At 35.5% G+C, this 22,237-nt stretch overlaps 1 protein-coding gene across 2 annotated transcripts; it reads right to left on the bottom strand.

The window, feature by feature from the left end:
• Positions 1 to 1,652: 1,652 nt before the first annotated feature.
• poc1bl (POC1 centriolar protein homolog B (Chlamydomonas), like) lies at positions 1,653 to 20,850 on the bottom strand. Of its 2 annotated transcripts, XM_084130457.1 has the most exons (12): positions 20,566 to 20,844; positions 16,043 to 16,477; positions 12,175 to 12,344; positions 10,920 to 11,109; positions 10,625 to 10,810; positions 8,949 to 9,066; positions 7,700 to 7,876; positions 6,347 to 6,478; positions 6,121 to 6,231; positions 3,268 to 3,420; positions 2,961 to 3,114; positions 1,653 to 2,474 (listed from the first exon to the last, which is right to left on the bottom strand). In XM_084130457.1, the coding sequence occupies exons 2-11, from the start codon at positions 16,417 to 16,419 to the stop codon at positions 2,986 to 2,988; spliced, it is 1,743 nt and encodes a 580-aa protein (XP_083986583.1). In that variant the 5' UTR covers positions 16,420 to 16,477; positions 20,566 to 20,844; the 3' UTR covers positions 1,653 to 2,474; positions 2,961 to 2,985. The 2 variants fall into 2 exon arrangements, with proteins under 2 accessions (XP_083986583.1, XP_083986582.1); XM_084130456.1 differs by having other exon boundaries at positions 1,653 to 3,114; positions 20,566 to 20,850.
• Between the last annotated feature and the right edge of the window lie 1,387 nt (positions 20,851 to 22,237).

Genomic DNA, 22,237 nt, shown 5'->3' with positions numbered 1-22,237 from the left:
TAAGATTGTAGTTGTTGATAAAATGTAGAACAATCCAGAATTCTAATAATTTTATGTATTAAAGTTGTCCTGCTAGTCTGCATATTTGTGAGTTGTCTCTGTATCGCAGCCACAAAATGTAATGTGAAAGAAAGTGAATTATACTTAAATTCCCATTTTAAGAAAGTTCTTGTACAGCTCTTTTTTTATACAAAATAAAAAATGTATTTCACATTTTTAATAAGTATTATGCATATTGAAATTAAAATTTAGGAAAGAAAACATGACACTACTTGTATACAGTAGCAGAATTGCTAGAAATATTGGGAGGACTTAGTCTAATATACACCCATAGAAATATTGTAATATTTTCCTTCCACTACCATGACTCCATTCACTTCGTACAATAAATATTTTATAATAAAATATGTAAGATGATCCATGTAGCAAGCAAAATATGTTTACCCAAATTAATGTTTAATTATTGATTAGGCCATCAGAGAGGTGAGATGGTAATCTGAGCGCCACACTTTTTTGATTGAACACTCTTATTGTGTTGTAATAATCTATGGTACACTGCACACAATGTTGCACAGTCATTTACCTCGTATGAACACAGAGCTGTGTATAATAGCTTTTCTAACATGTCCAATCAGCCATCAATGTAAAATATAGGCTGATATATTCATAACACCCAATACATAACACCTAATACGTGAGTTTTTGCACGTAGTATCAGGATTGTGTAATCAACTGTCCTTTTAAAGTAAGCATGAAACGGAAGCTGCAATTGTCTTTTCTTCCCTATTGTAATGTGAATCCGAGTGAAGCGGCGTCTCAGCCAAAAAAAACAAAACAAAGAAGAAAGTAGGACGGGACTTGATTTGCTATTGGTCGATCTCATGTGAGTGACAGGTTGTCCCGCCCTCGCGCCAGTAAACACATCATCAGAGAAGAGATGTCGCTGCAAGAGCGAGGGAATACAAGGGCACATGATTGATAAATCACTTATAATAAAAACAGCAATATTCCATAAAAAAAAAAAGAATTGTCGATTTTGATTTCATGGTGACTTGAATAGCAAACTACAGCCCAAATCTAAATAAAGAAAAATCTAATTGTTTGCACTACCACTGCATGACCTTAAAGGAAATGTGATGTGTAAGATGGCAATTAACGAAGGACTCATTGCTGCGATATTCTCAGAGGTCCAACTAGATGACAGCTTTTGTTAAAGAGCATTCATCATGCACCAACTGCCCACAATCCAACCATAAGTCATAGGGGGAAATAGCCTAATTTATGCGTACTGTAGATATAACATGATGATGACAATGTTCAGTGACCTCCAGCTTCATTTATGTAATTGCGTGGCACACCTGGAGATTGTACCATTAAACATTTCAGCCTGACTTGGCAGAACCTCCTTTGTGGTTTCCTCATTATCTGGTTTGTGTAAGAGGCTCAAATGTAAAACTGTGAAGGGAAAACCTTATTTTAAGGTGATGTAAATCAAGGAACTTTATCTGATTGCATGCATTACAATGCTATAATATTTTGGAAATATTTTGAGTCTTATCCCACAGCACATTTCCTCACCACTAGATGGCACAGCAACAGAAAGTCAAGGAAAAGTCACACTGCTAAAATAAAACAAACCACCACAACAAATGTGACATTTATAACTTTAATTTATTCAGACAAAAATACTTTGCACTTTTTTTCCCCATGTTCCAAAAATACTTCATTACAGTCGATAAGCAAAACACATGATCACCACAAACTGTGCTTTATCAGTAGTAATTTCATGATCACTTTCCCACAATCCCTATTAAGCCATTTAATTCACTGACAATTAAAAAGGATGAGACCTAAAAACTTATGTTGCCATTTTAAATCCATTTTAGTGCAAAAATAAAGGTGTTATCCATGCAGCCATTTACGATATAGCACTTTCAAGATATTTACCGATAGTCCTGTGAGTTTTGAATGCTGGAAGACCCATGATAAAAGCACTTTGTAAATTTTCTGAACGTTTTACTTTGGCCAATATCATGGTAAAGTACTGTAATACTCTGATTTGTGAAGATAAATGAGCACTTTTGTGAAAGGAATCAGGCTGAAGAGGCACTTTCTGTTGAGTCAATAAATTACCTACTATACATTTTTTTCATGGAAAACAATTTACAGGTAAAGTGGATAATTCCCAAATAGGTAGTAGAGAAAAACTTTGTTCTTAAATGCAAGGTAAAATGGGTTTAGGCCAATGAAAAAGATCTGCAAAGTTTGGTCCATAATTGCTTAATATTTTGTTCCAACTCTGAAGTGCAGTTCCTGTAATCTACTTCAAAATGAAGTGTACGTATTAACAAACTATTTGAACACTGATGTTAGTTTGAGAGAAACTTAAAATGCTGGTACAGTTCCATCAACACCAGTGTGCCAAAATCCTCCATGAAGCTTGCACAAAATAAGGTGAAAAGACCCTAAATACCCTAACAATATAAAAAAAGAAGAACAAAATAGAAAAGAAAACAGTCACAAAATGATACAAAAAATACCTTAGGAAACCAATAGGCAACAATCAAGACAAACCCATTCACAACATCTTCAAATCAGTCACTTCTGGTACATTTAAATAAATCACTGTGCAGTAGATTTAAAGATTAGCTACTGCGGAGTCTAAAAATGATTCACTAAAAGCATATAGTGCATCAATGTAAACAAAAAAGCTGCTCCAACACAACACTATGTTCGTTGGATGGTTGAATTTGCTACAATGTGATATTGTGACAGTACTAATATGCACTTCAGACTTGTAATAGCACACTGAACGTCTCTAACAAGGAAACGCAAGAATTGGCACTACAAATATATGTCCGCTTTGGTTTGCAAAGGCACTATATGGAGGATGGGTCCCATTTTTATGCCCTTTTCAATGCCAACCCGGAAGAGACGTTCCTTTTGATAATTGCACTTACATTTAAGTTCACATAAGGGTTAAAGTCACTCGAAGTTCCAGCGCTGGTGTTTGTCTCCGGGAGAGCAACTTCTCATCTGGATATCAGTACGGCCATCTTCTTTGCGGTAGGACGTGATGCACATGTTTGAATGAGGGTTATATATGCTGCCGTCCTGAAAAGACACAATGATCGTTTTAGGCATGGAATTGCTACAGGAAAGCATATCTGATACGCAATAACATTACCAAACAAGGTTTTGTCTTATCTCATCCTGTTTTCTGATGGCACGCCAGTGATAAACTGAGCTACAGGCGAACAAACTCACGTCTCTGAACTCCCACACGATGCCGGGAGGAACGGGAGCACCGTCTTGTGGACAATGCTTCATCCCTATGTGTGTCAATCCATCCTGGACTTCAGCACACAGCTCGGTCACAGAGTTAAACCGAATCTCCTTTTGAGATGTGTACTCGAAGTACTGAGAGAGATAGAGAGAGAAAAATGTTTGTTTGAAATGTAATTTGGCACATTTCTTTGGCTTTTGTGAGTTTTCATACATGGTGATGGTGTTAAGAGTTGGGAAGTTCAATTCTTTTCCATTAATGAGTCCAAATAGATAATTTTAATGAATTTTCATGATATATAATGTTGTTATGTATATATATATATATATATATATATATATATATATATATATATATATATATATATATATATATATATATACATACACTGCCCGGCCCCCCAAAAAGTTGCTGTTTGTATTTCAATAGGCAAATGCTTAAGAGTCTATGATTGGATCATTATTGCTGTGATTATTATGTTTCTAGCATGTCATATGTTTGGCAACAGTTCTTCTAACCCTAACTGATGGAGTGTGTAGCTTTTCATTTCTTTAACAACCATGTAGGAAGACACATCATGGTCATATTCCAAGAAGACAATGTCAAGATTCATCAGGCTCAAATTGTGAAAGAATGGTTTGGACGGGGTGTGAAGAATCATTTCCTATGAGTCCAGACCTTAAATTCATTGAAAGTCTTTGGGATGTGCTGGAGGAAACTTTACAGAGTGCTGGACTCTTGCATTGTCAATACAAGATCTTGACCAAAAATGTATGCATCTCTTGATGTAAATAACATCAAAACATTTATTTCCATCAAAAAGAATGAGTTTAAGGTCAAAAGTGTTTTTTGTGAAATATTAATGCAATTTAAAATGACTATTTAAATACATTTTAAAATTAATTTTATTCTTGTGATGTCAAAGCTGAATTTTCATCATCATTACTCCAGTCTTCAGTGTTACATGATCCTTCATAAATCACTCTAATATTCTGATTTGGTGCACAAGAAGCATTTCTTACAAAAAATTATCCAAAAATAAATAAATAATAATTCTTGCTGACCCCAAACCTTTGAACAGTAGTGTATATGTTTTTAAAAATGTATATATACACATTATATCATTTGAATCTACTTGGCTACAATGTCTGATACTCTGGAAAAGAAATGAGCTTAAGCCATTCATAGCAAATGCATAAATATTGAAATAGAAAAGACTGAAAAATATTGAGAAAATATTTGTTGCATTTGAAAATCACTAAAACATGCCTCTAGAAAAACTAAAAATGTTCAGCAGCAAGTGTCATTTAAGCGACAAATGCGGATGTTTGCACGGATGTTGTTAAAAATCAACGCCCGGGTTAATAATTCATAAGCAAACAATTTCTCAAAGCAGAGGATCAGAAATAGATCCTTTGAGGGTAAAGGTTAGAACGCTGGAATAAGAAAAAAGAAAAAAAAACATTAGTCTCATTAGCCACATGTATATTTCATACAGATGTCTATCTTTGAGGAGAAGTGGCTAAGGTTTCCTTTTCAGTCCAGGCTGTGGAAACATTGATTTTCACACACACATTCACTACTTCACCATGTCCCTTGATGCAGAGCGGCGACACAAGCCACCGGACACATTTGCAGGTTGCCCTTTCCATTACATATACATCCCCAGCAACTCATTCACTTCTTCAACTGTGATACTAGATAAATAACAAACCTCAGAAGGGCAGCACATCTCAAGATGGATTATGTTTCTTGCACAAATAAAGCTAGCTTTGTTTCGCTGCAAACGCGACAAACAGGGTCTGATGGATCTCCTGCATCTGCTGTCGTAGGTGTTATATAACTGGACATGAAAGCACCTCATGCTCATTTTTAAAGTAACTCGATAGCTCTGGCAAATATTAGAAAGCCCTCTTTAATCTATTTTGAAGATATCAGGCTGTGGGGTAAGGCAGTGGCTTTCAAAGTGTGGGGTAAACTCCCTGCAGGAGACTATTCTCAAATCTCGTTCTCTTCCTCTAATTCAAATTTGCCATATTAACGATAGATGTGAGAACTCTTTCTCCTTCACCACTTTCTGCTTATATGGTGTTAAGTAGTGATGCAACGAAATGAAAGGTTTGGGCCGAAACTGAAAATTCAATATGCTCTTGGCTGAAAATTCCAAGAGAAATTACTTTTTTTTGTATAATTGTATTAAAGGCACAATATGTAAGATTTTTGCATTAAGGTGAAGACGACAACTCCCATCATTCCCCGCTCCTTCACAGCGTCATCAAGCTATGCCTTTGTTATTGTTTTGAATATGCGACCTCTATCGGTGAAAATTACATACTGTGCCTTTAATACTAAACTTTAAGTACTTTCATGAATTAACACTGCAATTAAAAATGTCGGAAAATGAAAATAAAGTTTATTAATTCATCAAATTTAGTTGAACAAAAAAATATTTGTTTTTATATTAACTTTTCAATAGTTGAATTATGCTTCTACTCCAATTTGTTGGTGAAATGTAAACATTTACATTTTGGCTGTATAAGATATCAGGAAAACAGTAAAAAAAAAAAAACATGTAAATATGATGTAAATATAATATGCAAAGCAGTAGTTTGTATGTATTCATTTATTTTTTTATAATTTTGTTATTTTAATGTATTATTATGAATGTATTTTGCAGTAACAACGTAGGCCTAGTGACAAAAAGTTTTTTGAAGACTTTTTGATGCTTTTTATTATTCAACAAAACAGTGAAAACTGAAAGAACAGATTTTTTATAGCTATTTTTTCCCAATAATACATTTTTCCACCGAAGTGTTAATATTGATAATAGTTACCTGATTACCGCCCTGACCATGGCAGCCAAACAGGGACAGGTGAGCTCCTGTGGGATTGTGGTCCGGGGCATTGTAGTCCAGACATTCAGAGTGGATTCCAGCACTACGCACCTGCACCAGGAAACAGGAACCAGGAAAGATGTAAAACCATTAAAAAAATGCGAGAATGACATCAAAAAGGAACTCCAGAAGGATTAGATTAGACTAGATTAGATTAGTCACTTACCGCTCCGTGCCATCCAGGCCTGTCCTCTGGCACATGCAGGCCGGGATAGATGTTCTGCAGATACCATTCAAAGCTCTTACACTGAAGCCGCTTTCTCAGTACAATCCTTTCAGATATATCTCCGTAAGATTCCTACAAGAACAAAATTAAATCAGGCCTCAAGACAAAGTTTACAGATTACCGACTGAAATCTATGTAGGACTGCCTTGACCACACGTCAGAAAGTATTATCTGTAATAGGGAGCAAATATTGGAATACTTTACAGCAGTCAATAAGACAATGTTATACTTCTCACACTTTTAAAGCTCATCTGAAAAAGTGGCTTATGACGAATCAGTTGTGTAAACATTTTTCTAAGAAATTTTAATAATGTGTTTGGGGTATTGTCTCTTTGTAGTGTTGTGTGTGTATAGCGGAGTATTTGTTCTTGTGTGTACCTGCCTAGGGACTGTGGATATAAATTAGCAATGTTGTTATAATCCATCTTGTTTAAATTTTGTATTTTATACAAATGTTCATTAACATTCTTTGCCCCTATCAAATAAATAAACAAGAACAAATACCTTTTCTGACACTAAAACCTTTCTGCTTTATCCATTCGATTTTTTAACCATCTTTACTGATATTAATAACTTTTTAATATCTTTACTTTAGTTGCAACTTCAAAGATATCAAACATGAATGCCACGTAAGTACTTCCTCTAGGGCGCTGTCCGGTAATGTTGACACAAGAACTGCCACGACACACTTCCAACAAGCCAAAAGTTAAAGAAACCCAACCAGGTAAACAAGATCATATTAATTTAGGTAACACCTCACACAGGTATGAAAAGGGTGTGTTTGCATTCAGACCTGAGGTACAAGAACAACTCATGAGAACCATATATTGACAGGAAAAATATCCTTACTCGTTGCATCTGGTGATGTGGCTACCAGAGAATGATTTATTATTTGATCACATTAATAATGTAATTTGTCTGTGAAGTAATATGGAGTTACATGCCACATTCATGTCAGCCAGGGTGATATAATATATGTCTGGCCTAGTTTTAGTATCTTTGTCAGCTAATAAGCTTTTCAAAGACAGCCAAAGGAAGAACAAACACTGTAAGCCGAGAGAACGAACGCATTCAAGCAAAACCTGAGCATCATTTATCTCTTTCACAGTTTTTTCCCCTTCAGGAGTACATAAGCAATTTTGAGAACAGCACTTCTCAAGATAAACACTGAAGCAGTTAAAAGAGGAAACAACACAATGGTTCTACACCTCTGATTATGCAACAACACAGGATGTTAATAAAGAGCGGCACGCTCACTGACAGATTATGCTGGGTGGATGGATGGAGGTGTACCTTGCGTGCTGGAGGGTTTCGGTTATAGAAGTGCTTTTTGTAAGAGTCCATCCAAACCTCAGCAGCACGGACAGTGTTCTGAAGGAAGTTGGATCGGGAGTACGGCGCTTTCTTTGGGAAAACGTGACCCACGTGGGAGCATGGGTGAATTTCTAAAGACCCTCCACACTGCCACACCTGTAACAAAACATGTTCAAAATGAAGCAAGAATCAAAATGAATTTCTGATAAAAATAAAAAATAAAAAAACATTGTAGGTGGTTTTCCATTATTAAAAATGTTATTAAAAATTACAATAATTTTCCATTATTGTAAGGTGTAGTACTGAACTGAACAAATATAATAATCAATAAAGTAATAAATAAATAGCAAATAATGCAACATTATTAATCACCTCATTCATTATTAATAATTAAAATAAAGTTAAGTATATAATGTGTACCACTAGTGTCACAACATTAAAAAAAATTAAGAAAAATGAATTACTAAATATATAAATAATGGATTTTTTTTAAAATTAAATTATTAAATAAATAATTATTAATAATTGCAAATAATTAATGGCAAAAATCATTGTTTTCAATATGGTTAGGATGCTAAAACAGATCAATGTGTATGCTTTTTGGCAAAAACCCACCTACGATTGACTTGTATATAGTTCTGCATATTAAAATACGATATGATAAAGTATTTTAACATTGAAAAAATGTCACAGTTCAGTTTTAAAATGAAAGCTAATAACCCACAAGCATTTATATCTAGAGCATCATTATTTGTTTATGGAGATTCGACTTTTTTTGCACACACAAACTGAACATTTTCTGTGAACAAAGTATCTGATTTTAATGGAACGCACTGCCTGTCAGAAATAAAACATGACATGACAACAGCGCATTAGATCCGTTGAGACACCGACAAAATTCCTTTTTTTAGGCATTTTCCAGCTTTATTTCCCACATGCTTTTTTATTCCAATTCACAGCACATCTATTATACATGAACATCGTACAGCCCTAGAAGATAGAGCGTTGTATTCTGTTTCCATATGCATAAAAGATTACTCCATGGCATTAACCATCAATCTTCATTTCTAAGCATAGGATGAAAAAAGAAATCCAATATGAGAGATGTGTCTAATTATAAATGTTCAGTCTCTCATGCTACCAAGAGCACGTCGACACGCTCTGATGAGAAGCATATGCAAATTACCCGTACAATAGGTAGCAGGAGTACAGAATACAGGCGTCTTACCCGGAAAGAAAGTTCCAGATTCTCTCCTCCCCAGACCTCCATGCCCATGTCGTAAGTGCCCAGAAACTCAAAGTAAGCCTTGCTCACGGCAAAGAGCCCCCCTGCCATAGTGGGAGACCTGTGAAGCGAAAAGCAGCAGATCATTGGCAATTCATCAGAGATGTTCCCTGGCAGGTAAGTGCTTCTTAGTTTCAGTTAAGCACCTCTGGGTCTGCCCTAGGACGAGCCTGGAGAGAAATCTAGAGCAGAACTGGACTGTATTTTAATGAAACCTAGGTCTGAAAATTAAATCTTTTTCACTGCACTGCAGTTAATCAACACAATACACATTTCCCTGTGAAAATAACTTTCTTAAAGTCTGGATGGCTCAAAGGGAGAGTTAAATTTAAAAGTCTCATGTCATTCCAAACCGTTATGACTTTCATTTAGGAATGCATCAAAATTAAACTTTAATAATTAATAAAAAACGGTTTGTAATTATGATAATCTGGTTGAAGGCCAATATTAAATGTCTATACTATTTTGTCTAAATAAGTTAAAAACAAAAATAAAATCAGTTATAGACTTCATAACATAATGTACAGTAAGAAAAATAACTGTTGAAGGATTAGTTCACCCAAAAATGAAAATTCTATCATCCTTCACTCACCCTCATTTTGTTACAAACTCTAAAAGGCTTTCGTTCAACTTCGAAATACAAATGAAGATATTTTAATGAAATCTGAGAGATTTCTGTCCCTCCATTGACAGTCGATGTAGCTACCATTTTGACACTTCAAAAGTTCATAAAGTGTTCGTAAAATTAATCCAGATGAATAGAGCGGTTTAGTCCAAATTTTCTTATGAGACACAATCACTTTATATGATGAACAGATTCAATTTAGCTTTATTCACATATCAACATTCATCAGTTCTGGACACTCACATGCTTGATGTGTGAGAACCAATGAGGTTCATTCTCATGTGTTATGCAGCACGTTTGAGCTTCTGCAAGAACCAATGAGGTTTGTTCTCGCATGTCAAGCAGGTTCGGTTGAGCTTCTGTTTATGTTCTTTGATCAATGTTTAAATGTGTATAAAAGCCTAAATAAATTTTACAAAAATTAAAAGCCGTGTCTCTTCAGAAAATTTGGACTAAACCCCTCAATTCATATGGATTAGTTTTATGAACTCTTTATGCATTTTTTCTTATGAGGGTGAGAAAAAATTAATTTCCAGATATGTTAAAAGTTACATTTAACAGTGTTATGAAATGTATTACATTTAATCAATTCATTAAAAGATTTTAAATATTAACTTTAAGTGAGCGTTAAATGACAGCAAATCTAAATGTAAAAATAGAGGAAATGAGAATAAACAATAAAATATGCAATATCAGCTCATATAAATATCCAATATGGATCAATAAACTAACAAAAAAATATACTACTATAAATAGTAGTATTGTAAAATATAGTAAAATTGTCAATTTATTCTTTTGTGTTCCACAGAATAAATAATAAATGAAACAATAATTGAAAAAAAATAATAATAAATTGAAATAACTTAATAAATAATAATTGAAACGACATACAGGTGAGGATGACTATCCCTTTAAACATTTATAATCTTTTTCTTAAATTGCCAAGAAATACACACAGCAAAGTTGGATTTGAAAAAGTTGACCAGAAACCAACCTAATGGGGTCAATTCTGGATTTGCGTATCTTGCGATCGATTTCAGGCACTCCATGCCACTGGAATGTCAGCCTCCAGTCAAAGCCGCCCACCATCGGCTCCTCAGTCTGCATGTAGAACTCAAATGTGTTCCAGTCAATGGTGTCAATAACCGGACATATGATGGTGGTCTCATTCTCAGCAATTCTGACGATAGAAAAGACGATAAAATTTGCATTTCCCTGGCTAATACACTTCACAAACCTGTTACTGTGGATTATGGAAGTGTTTCAACATTTGAATTTTTAAGTCACACCTCTCCAGCAGTGGCTCGATCCAGCCAGGCACACACTCACAGTGGCAGTCAAGGAAGGTGAGCACGTGTCCTGTAGCATAGGTGGCGCCAATGAGCCGTGCCCGAACCAGACCTTCTCTTTTTTTGGTTTGAATGAGACGAACACGCTCCAGGTTACTGACATACTGAGCCAGCTGTGACTTCAGGTACACTGTAATCCATGCAAAGAAAATTAGAATCTTTTTATCAGGGTCCAACACATAAAGGCCAAATCACAGGAAAACAACTGATTAACAAGTAGACACATATGGATCTCAGCTAATATAAAAACTGGTAACACTTTATTTAACAGTGTCCTTGTTACATATATTACATGTACTTACCATAGTAATAACAGTAAATTATGCATAATTACATGCAACTAACCCTCAACTAAATCCTAATCCTACCCTAACCCTATAGTAAGTACATGTAGTTACTTAATATCACTCAGTACTTATATAATTACACTGTAACAATGACACCTTAAAATAAAGTGTAACCTAAAAACTCATGGAATGATAACTATGGCTACCTTACTATCCAGAACTTTGTAGAGGAAGCATGAAATATGCAAACATGGACAAATGTGTGAGTATATTTCAATGCAATTAAGGCATGTTGAAAATTTAGCTTTTTAAACGTAATAAACTTAATATGAAACGTAATAAGGTTTTATTAAAGCCCGTTCACCAAGGATGATAACTAAAAGTTTCATTAATGGTTCTAATTCTATGAGAATATGGCAGTCCACATCATGACTATAATGATAACGATATTGTTGGAATCTTTTTCAGAACGATTTTTTCCTGATGAATGATAAAAAACACTGACAGCCAATCAGAATCCACCGGCTTGAGCATTGAAAGAGATCGACAACATAACTGCAGAATGCACATAGAACAAACAGAATGTTATTGTCTGTTGGTGTGGATGGTAAAATATTCTTCAAATATTATTTAATAACGAGTTATTAAAATAATAAATTATAGTTATCTTTATAGTTATCATTCTTGGCATGAACAGGCCTTAATTCATCAATATGCAGCACCTAATAGGTTAAAAAATGTTCCTTTCTTCCAAAATATTCATAATTGGTTGTGGAAGTGCTGACCAATCAGGATGAGACCAATTTTCCTCTATAGTGGAAAAGGATGTACATAATTAAAAAGTAGTTTTAAACTAGTGGAATTTTAGATTTAAAAACGTAAAGTCTGTCTAGAAAGTGTCACGTCACCTCTGTCGCTGAAGTCATCCACGAGTATGACCTCCTTCAGTAGGACAGCTGGCGTCGTCTCCAGCACACTATGGATGGTTCTGAGTAAAGTGGACCAGGCCTCATTGTAAAATGCTATGACCACTGATGTTGTAGGCAGACGACGGATGTTGTACTTCTTTGCTTTGCATCTGGCGTTGCAAAAAAAAGAGTTAATCAGATGGTTAAGCAAACTGCCATTTATTCAGATCATGTGGTTTAAGCAAACAGTTTTCCCTGTGAGTTACACACTACATATTATGTGCAAATGTGAACATCTAAAACATGGAGGAACCTGACACAGCTCTGTGAAACTGACATCACGTTCATCCTGCAGTATGGATGTCGACTTATAACGTGTCACGTGACAATTATGGTGTGAAGAAGGAATCTGACTATTAATAAATGTCACTTTCAATTTGTAAAACAAGAAATTTTTTTCCTCTTTTCTTTGTATTTGACTTCCTCCAATTTAAAATCTGTAAGCAACCATTTCTGGTTCAAAAAAAAAAAAAAAAAAAGAGCTGATGGGAGACAACCAGACATGCCAAAGACATTTTCACAGCATTCTGAGTAACAGCTTGAACCCTTTAAGGCAGAGACTTTAGAAATGCAGAGCTATCCAAAGCTAAAAGATACTCATTATTTAATGTTTAATATACACAACCATTCAAAAGTTTTTTTTTTTTTTTTTTTTTTTTTTTTTGTAAAGACAGTATCACTTTTATTCAACAAGGACACATTCAATTAATCAAAAGTGACAGCATTTATAATGTTACAAAATATTTCTATTTCAAATAAATGCTGTTCTTTTGAACTTTCTATTCATCAAAGAATCCTGAGAAAAATGTATCAGTTTCCACGAAGGAGCATAACTGTTTTCAACATTGATAATAATGTGCAATGTTTCTTGAGCACTGAAGACGGGAGTAATGATGCGGAAAATTCAAAAACAAAATTGAAAATAGTTACTTTTTTTTTTTTACTCTATTTTTGATCAAACAAATGTGTATTTCATTGTGTTCCTTGAACTCTTTAAACTCTAGAGACTCTACATTCACTGACGGCAACAACATTTGTGCACATTTACAATAATTATCGCTACAAAGAGAAATGCACAAGAAAAAAAAACCCACAGCATAATTTCTGGCAGTAATGCTCAAGTCTTTGACAAGAACTAACTTGCCTAAAAGTTATTTCAGAAAGCGAGCAAAAGAACTTCACATTAACTGATAAAAATCCCTGCTGATGCCAAGAAATGTGCTCCTGCCGTGTGTGATCTCCTGTGATGTGGCAACCGGAGAGCAGTTGAAAGACTGCAGGGAGAAAAAACGCATCCAATTTGTCTCACTTCTCGTCTTCCAAAGGGACACTTTCTCTTTTCAGAGCAGCAGCTTGAACCCTACTCATTATTGTGTGACAAGAACCATGAAACAATTATTCTCATACAAAAGCATTGCTGTTCTGAGAAAACATTCCCAGCTCTATTTTCTATTGTTGTTCATTTTTAATCATGTTGTCTGGCTGCAGGCAATGGATTCGTTTCAGACAACAGACAACATCTGTAAAGCTGTGAGGTGGACAGAAGTGTATAAATCACCTGAGGAATCGCTATTCAGGACATGATTTCAATTCCTCTGGAAGTGAAAACCAGCACATGTTTTATTTATTTTACAAGCTTATTTGTAATGGAATATAATGTAATGCATTTATTTGCATTGCCTCTATAAATACAATTGCAATGACAAGCATAGTCACCAACATGATCCTAGCTTATTCTTTGTGGTTGCCAGGCCATTTCTATACCGTTATTAAAGTGCATGTTGCTATGCAGTTCCTAGGTATTTGAGTGGTTGCCATGGCATTGCTAGGTGGTTACCAGGGCTTGGCTATACAGTTACTAAGGTGTTCTAAGTGTTTTTAGCATGTTGCTATGAAGTTGTTAGGATGTACTAGATGGTCGCTAAGGTGTTGCTAGGGGATTTCCAGGGCTTTTCCTTAACAGTTATTAAGGTGCATGTTGCTTTGCAGTTGCTAGGTGTTTTGGGTGGTTGCCGTGCCGTTGCTAGGGGGTTAACAGGGCTTGGCTATAGAGTTACTACGGTGTTCAGAGTGTTTTTTACATTGCCATGCAGTTGTTGGGATGTTCGGGATGGTCGCTAAGGTGCTGCTAGGGGGTTTCCAGGGCTTTTTCTTACAGTTATTAATGTGCATGTAGTTACCAGGGCTTTGCTATAGAGTTACCAAGGTGTTCTGAGTGTTTATAGCATGTCGCTAAGCAGTTGTTAGGGTGTTCTGGATGGTTGCTAATGGATTTCTATGTGGTTGCCAAGGCTTTGCTATACAGTTACTAGGGGGGGAACGGTACATGTATTCGTATTGAACCAAAACGGTACGGGCGTCACGGTTCGGTGCATAAATTTACACAGAGAATACACGGTATAAAAATAAATAAAACTTGCGTGCAAATTAATTAATGTAATGCGGAACTACTGTTAGATACGCGGGTTCTTTAGGGACACCTAATCTGTAGCCCCGCCTTAGCTCTGAAGCAGGCTGCAATGTAAAGATTGCAATGCTGCAATATGTGTGTGTGTGTGAGAGAGAGTGAGAGTGAGAGAGAGAGAGAGGCGCGGGCGCGATCGAAAAAGTCGCAAAGTGTTTACTTATATTTGTGTGCGTGTATGTGTGTGTGTGTGAGGTGCGGGCGTGATCCAACAGTGAAAACATAAAAAAGTCTGAAGTCTAAAGTTACTGTTAATTAAAATTTTAAGGAAAACAAATATATTAATCTGAAATGTAGCAAATTAATTTTCAATTCATTCAGGTACAATTACCAAACATATCTCAAGGTATTTTTGTCTTTTTTTTTTTTTACAGCCTGAGACATGCACAAGCCTTCAGCATTTTTGTTTTGCTTTTTCCTCCACTGTACCAAACTCTTACCGAACCGTGATGTCTGAACCGAGGTATGAACCGAACCGTGACTTCTGTGTACCGTTCCACCCCTAACAGTTACTAAGGTGTGTTTTGCTTTGTGGTTGCTTGGGTGTTCTGGATGGTTCCTATTGTGTTGCTAGGTGGTTTCCAAGGCTTTGCTATACAGTTAATAAGGTGTTTAGAGTGTTTTTAGCATGTTGCTTTGTAGCAGCTAAGGTGTTCTCTGTGGTTGCTAAACTGTTGATAGGTGTTCAAAGCAGTTTATAGTGTTTTCAGAATGTTGCTATGTGGTTTCTAAAGGCAACCACACACAACAACATAATCAGGCTGATCTTGGGCCCAATTCTCTGCTTTCAACAATCCTAGGTAAAGTCACAATTATCTTGATGGATCTACAGATTATCGTATCAGATTTCCCTGAGGTGTGATGCGTGTTAAAAATGATTGAATCTGCTCAGAAGAACGCTGGAGTCTTAAACCGCACGCACTCTGTAGATTGTCACGTGGAACAAAACAAATCAGAAAGCGAGCTGATAGAAGACAAAAGCATAACATTTTCTGTAAAAAGAAGTCCAAACATCATCATGGCCATTTTTCTTGGCCTTCGTCTGCCATGTTTGTTTATTCTAAAGTCACGTTTGATCGCAAGAGATTTTCGCGAGGTTGTTTGTGAATGGAATCTGTTAGCGTGTGGTGTGCGGTCTTGGTCACATCGCGGCACTCCACACACTATAGAAACAAAACTGTTAAATCTATGATTGTTTTATCATCATGTTTGTGGCCTCTCACATTTTGAAAATCTGATACATTTTAAAAAATCTTTTAGTGTGGGCCAGCCTTTAGGCATTTCTAGGTGGTAAGAGGGTGTGTAATGAGCCCACTGCTGTGAGCTAAGGTGTGGAAGACATACTCGTGCATCCTGTTGTCTTGAATATGGCGATGGAGAGATATCTTGTCGCTGGTGAAGATGTTGATGGCATAGCGCTCAATGCTGGCTTCCTCCTCTTTCTTCTCCTCAGTGCTGAGGGTCAATCGGGTGGCTCGGCCATATTCGCCAGGAGTGTTGGGGTCTGGTGCTAGCTTCTCGTAAACAGGCCGCAGGAGGTTGTCGGAGTCCTCCTCCTCAATGGATGGAAGGTCACGATCCAGGATGTGGCGTTGACCATCATTATCAGCCAGAGATGGCGGGGAAGAACGGACTATAAGGAAATAGAAGAGCCACAGCAGAGAAAAGAGGAAGCCGACCTTGGCCAGGAGAGCCACCTTCCTCGACCAGCGGATCTTCATGACCTGGCAGCCAGCACCAATAACAGCACCAGTCAAAGAGCCCCAGACTCCCACCTTTCTGAAGGGCAAGAGAGGAAAGAGAAGATGCAGATTAGCGATAGACTGATACATTGGCCAGACTGATCTACTGAAAGCCTCGTCAATGAATAATGTACTGTTTACGAAAAAAGAGTGTTTCAAGTAGAAAATTAGTAAATTTATCTTTTTAACTGAAAATGGAACATATTATTCAGACACGTCGTTTCTACTTTTAATCCCAAGGTGTTTGACTAAAGTCTCATGTTAACCACCAGCTCCAATCACTGAAGCTGAATTTGAGGGGTTGAATACAGACAATCCATCATCAACTGAGTAATCACATAATTGAGCTGCATTAATATTTCAGCATGCAGGGATTTAGCTGAACAGTGGTCGTGACAGACAGACAGTCTGAGACAGTAATTCCATTCCTCAATCACAACACATTTTAACCTCATTTAATAATGAATGTCGCTTACGCACACATATATATGCAACAAAACTGCACACTAAATAATATAAATGGACCATCAATGCACTTCAAATACTTGGGAGTCTGTGGTTAAAATGTTTGGCAGTATAACAGCTGATGGCAGACGCAGGCTTAACTACCGTATGAATGTGTGCAAATTGTAAAAGCGGGCGAAAAGAGGGGAAGATATGTATGAAAACAAACTCAAAACATTCTCAGAAGATCCAACTAGATGCTATAAATACCTATTGGCTTATTGGATTGCTTTAAATTCCTTCCACTTCTATGTGCTCTTTAAAAATAGCAACACACATATAGGTTTAACTGCACTTCTTGTTGAAACCATATGCCCATTATGAAACATTTACTCATAAAAATGTTCCAAAACATTGTCATAAATATAACCGTTGAATTATAAATGATCTATAAAACTAATCTAGTGCATTTCTTATACACATGTTTGACCTTTAAAAAAAAAAAAAAAGAAGTAAAGTGGGCCCAAAAGTGTTTCAACACTTAAAGGTATGGTTCACACAATCTTAAAAATTCCATCATCATCATTTGTATGAGTTTCTTTCTTCTGTTGAACACAAAAGAAAATGTTCTGAAGAATGTTGGTATAACCAACCAGTTTCTGATCCCCATTTTTCCCCAAGTCAATTAGGTACCAGCATCTGTTTGGTTACCAATATTCTTCAAAATATCTCATACAGGTTTACAACAATTTGATGAGTAAATGATGACCAAAAAATATATATATATTTTGGGTGAACTATCCCTTTAAGTCATTCCTAAAAGTGTTTATTTTTACAAAATGTTAGCAATTTTTTTTAGTGTATTATTTTTTATCCTTTAAGTTGGCTATCAAAATTATGAAAAGAGTGTTTTCTTCTCCTGCTCCGATCTATTGAAAATGTAGCTCCACCTTTCCAAAAGACTGGTCACAAGCCAAGTGACAAAAGCTTTCTGGGATTACAAAATGGAGAGCTCTCTGAAAGCAACCCTTGACTGGGCACCCATAAAAACTTCCGTACTAAACCTGATAGGTTGGGTGGATGTGGGAAAGCTGGGGAACTGCAGCTCTTGAGGGTTGAGAAGTTTGAGTATCACCTCTGTGGCATTATTACCTTTAAATTACAAGGTTCACAAACTGGTTTTGTGCACAAAAGTGTTTAAAAGCTTAACCGTATTATGTCTTTTGAAACCCATTTTACTTTTTTCCATGATACACTAAGGAGAAATTCACAGCAGAATGTCCAAGCTGTTATTTTTCATATAATGAGGTGACCATAGCTGTCGAAGCAAGATTTTCAGTGAATAATAGCTTATATTTCCTAACTATCATATGACTTCAGAAGACTTTGTTTATAATGCCTGCTGGGTAATACGAGCTACTTTTAGTGTTTTTTGTCCATTTTGGAGCTTGACAGCCACTGGTCACCACCTACTTTCATTGTATGGAAGAGAGAAGCTCAGACATTCTGCTAAACTTCTCCCTTTGTGTTCCACAAAAGAAAGGAAGTTATACAGGTTTTAAACAACATGAGGATGAGAGGGATGATAGAAAGGACTGTCTGTGCTGTATTAATAAGCAGGGAAAAATGAGACAACCCGGGCTGTTAGTACATCATCTAGGGAGGGTTTAGTCAGAACATTGTCATTATTCTGTTTACAGTAAGATGGATGTTGCTGCTACATGTGAATCAGGAGCCAGAACATCTGTGTTATAGACTACAGCTGGCTTACAGTTCCTGCTGAAAGCAATAGGCCTATTTACTGTACATAACAGGACTTTTACGACGCTCTACTTAAATTTAGGTGAGTACCAGCCCAAAATGATTCACATATCCAGATTTACTTGACGAACAAGTGCTCTCCATTTGCAGCTTTGTTCCCTTTTTTCAAAACACAACTATACCTGCCATTATTTTTTTAAATACCTACATCCACTTTGAAACGAATCAGTGATGGTCACTTGCTTGTTCTTTACACAAATGTAGCATTTCCTTCCATTTTCTCTTTTTTAAAATTATGACATTACATTACATTATCACTCACTCCCCCTAAAACCACCTGTCCTCAAACCAGAACATCAGAACTTGAACTTCATATAGATTAAAATATTTTAAAGAAAATATCTATCAATATTTATAGTTCTATTACAGTTTTTTTTTTCTATTTTAAGTAATTGTCACTCACACCCATATATCAAAACATCACTGTAAATACAAATTTTGGATTTTTTAAAATAATATTAAAACATTTCATAAAATAAAATATCAAAAAATGTAAAATATACAGTACTGTCAAAATACGGAAACATATACATTTTTATTGTTTTTGAAATAAATCTCTTATGCTCACCAAGGCTGCATTTATTTAATAAAAAATTAAGTAAAAACAGGAATATTGTGAAATATTATTACAATTTAAAATAATTGTTTTCTATTGTAATAAATTTAAACATGTAATTTATTCCTGTGATCAAAGCTGAATTTTCAGCATCATTACTCCAGACAGTGAAGACATTTATAATGAAAGATTTCAGTTTCAAATAATTGCTTTAATAAATTTAATAAATAAACATAATAAATGCAAATACTGTTCATTGAACTTTCTATTCATCAAAGAATTTCCACGAAAATGTTAAGCAGCACAACTGTTTTCAACATTGATGATAATAATAAATGTTTCTTGAGCAGCAAATCAGCATATTAGAATGACACTGAAGACTGGAGTAATGATGCTGAAAATTCAGCTTTGACATCACATGAATAAATAACTTTTTAAATTATTTTCAAATAGAAAACGGTTATTTTAATTTGTAATAAAATTTCTCAATATTAGTTTTACTGTGTTTTAGTGAGCATAAGAGACTTCTTTGAAAAACATTAAAAATGTTAATGTTTCCCAACTTTGACAGGTGTTGTATATTTTCTGGATTTTAGACAACCCAGATGAAAAAAAGATTATTTCCTGGTCACCCAGCCTTGTTGAATTGCTACTCAACTGGTTTAGCTGGTTTAGGCAAGTAAAACACACATTTTGTTAAAAGAAGAAGAAGAAGAAGCAGAATTAATAATGTAAAATTCCAAAATAAGAAGTAGCAGTGCCGAATAAGGACTGAATTTTGACTCTCTCTCTCAACACTTAGAAACTAACAAAAACAAATCTAAGTACAAAGAAGTATGGTAATTGAAAACATGGTGGTACCGTGATGCATACCATGGTAGTGTAATACAATTCTTTAAGAGCTTGAACTATTATACACCATTTCATATGGGAAATGAAAATATGGGCATCATTCAAAAGCATGTCAAAGCATATGGTTATAGTATTATTATCAATGCACCATGGTACCACCAGAGTATTCTTTACACACACACACACACAAAGTAATCTGAGATCACTTCGTAAAGATGCAGCAGAAGCACATGACATCATCAAACTATTAATATAAGTATTCTAACCCATAACATATGAACTGTATATAACAGAAGGTAAATTTGCATCCAAAATACAATGATGAAGCCGCGGCAGTGACTTTCCGTGTAAAACATGAAGGCTCGTTAACATGCAAAACATGTTCATATTGCACACTCACCCACATTCATACATCCACGAGACTCATGTAACTCAATAGCTGATGGTCTTACCTGATCTCTTCATGCCGTGCTCTTAGACAGATACAGTATAAGTGCCGCTCGTGTCACTGTCAGCACACACACATCCTCCTCAAACAACAAACCCGCTCTACTCCACTCCACACACAACTGCAGCTCGCGCTAATCGCTTTAAGTAGCTGGAGTTTTTACAAACGGGCGATCTTTTGACGAGTTACATGGCTGAAGTAAATGTCATAGTCTTGCATGTACGGCATCGCACCCCAGGAAGTTTCAGATTTGACAGTCTGGGTTTCATAAAGTGAACCACGTGACCAGAGCATTATGGGAAGGCTGGAGTTCAATGTGCGTGCATTAGCGGAACACTCAAGAGCCCCTGTGCGTCATTTAATATTCAAACTGTCGAATGTTTTTAAAAGATTTTCTATCTATCTATCTATCTATCTATCTATCTATCTATCTATCTATCTATCTATCTATCTATCTATCTATCTATCTATCTATCTCCTTTTGTTTGTTTATTTGTTTGTGTACAACTGGGCAATTTTATGATTTTTTGAGAATCAATTTTTTGTTTGTTTTTTGTCTAATCATGCAATTTCTATTTTTTATTTTTAATCACCCAGCTATATAGCCTAGCTGTTTTTTGTTTGTTTGTTTGTTTGTTTGTTTGTTTGTTTTTGTCCAATCATGGGAATTGTATTGTTTTTTGAGAATCAACCATTATTATTATTTTATTTTTTTGTCCATACAATTTCATTATGTATTTCTTAAGAATTAAAAAGATTTACTTAATCTTTAACATTATCTAACACTTATTTATTATAAAATGTGTATCAGTTTAAATGAATCAAGATAAGACATCTTTAATTATGATGGATTCAGGTAAAGTGAAGAAATACATTTTATGATCGATTGCCATTTAAATATTTTTTGAAGTATAAATGGCAATGTGAAGCTGCAACATCTAATTGATTTGAGTGAACACATGGAAAATCCACAGACAAATGAAAATGCTCTTATTAAATCAGCCTATAAAGAATACACAAGTTAAGAGAAAATTGACTAATTTAATTTACAAATAAGAAGCATGTGCATAAATGGTTAAGAATTTGAACACAGTGCTTGCTAAAGTTAGACAGCAGTTAAAACAGTTTTAATTAGGCTAAAAGAACCCTATTAAATGACACAAAAGTATAAGCAATCATAATGTTGCCATTGAAGTCCTGCTCATGTGTTGCTGGAGGATCCGCAGAATATGTAAGCATGTTGTAATTCTTTCAAATGTTGACTCAACAACGCCCTCAACTTGCAGAGAAACTCACATTCTGCAACGTGTCATCAAGCTATTGTGGTAAAGAGAACGTGTTCAAGGTTAGACTGTTAAGACTGTTAGATTGTATCTGGACATGATAGGGTTAACTGTGCTTCAGTATTACCTTTCTATTGTACAGGTGGAACAGGTATATCTGGGCCCTGTAAATCATTTCCAGCTCTGCACACAGTCCTATTAGTTTGGTTACTATCAACAAATGTAAATACATTAAATACAATACACTGATCGCTCATAGGCAGGTGTTTTATTTAGTAGTCTTTTTCCATGACACAGCATGTGTGGACACCGTGAAATACCACCAATGCCTGTTTTTCTTTCCTCATCATGATCATTACTGTTACCATAGATCAGATGTAATTATTGACAAGG

Source organism: Abramis brama (genome assembly GCF_963993115.1).
Source record: "Abramis brama genome assembly, chromosome: 12".
NCBI classification, from domain to species: Eukaryota; Metazoa; Chordata; class Actinopteri; order Cypriniformes; family Leuciscidae; genus Abramis; species Abramis brama.
The sequence above is the reverse complement of the archived record's forward strand: the minus strand, read 5'-3'. Positions and strand labels throughout refer to the sequence as shown.

Bases quoted from the DNA above. Each gene is read 5' to 3' on its own strand.
- poc1bl (XM_084130456.1), bottom strand. From the start codon at position 16,419: ATGAAGATCCGCTGGTCGAGGAAGGTGGCTCTCCTGGCCAAGGTCGGC. The intron at 12,345-16,042 runs GTATGTCTTCCA...TTGCAACGCCAG, and splicing joins CAAGACAACAGGATGCACGA to ATGCAAAGCAAAGAAGTACA. The intron at 6,479-7,699 runs GTACACCTCCAT...TTGTTCTTGTAG, and splicing joins GAAACCCTCCAGCACGCAAG to GAATCTTACGGAGATATATC.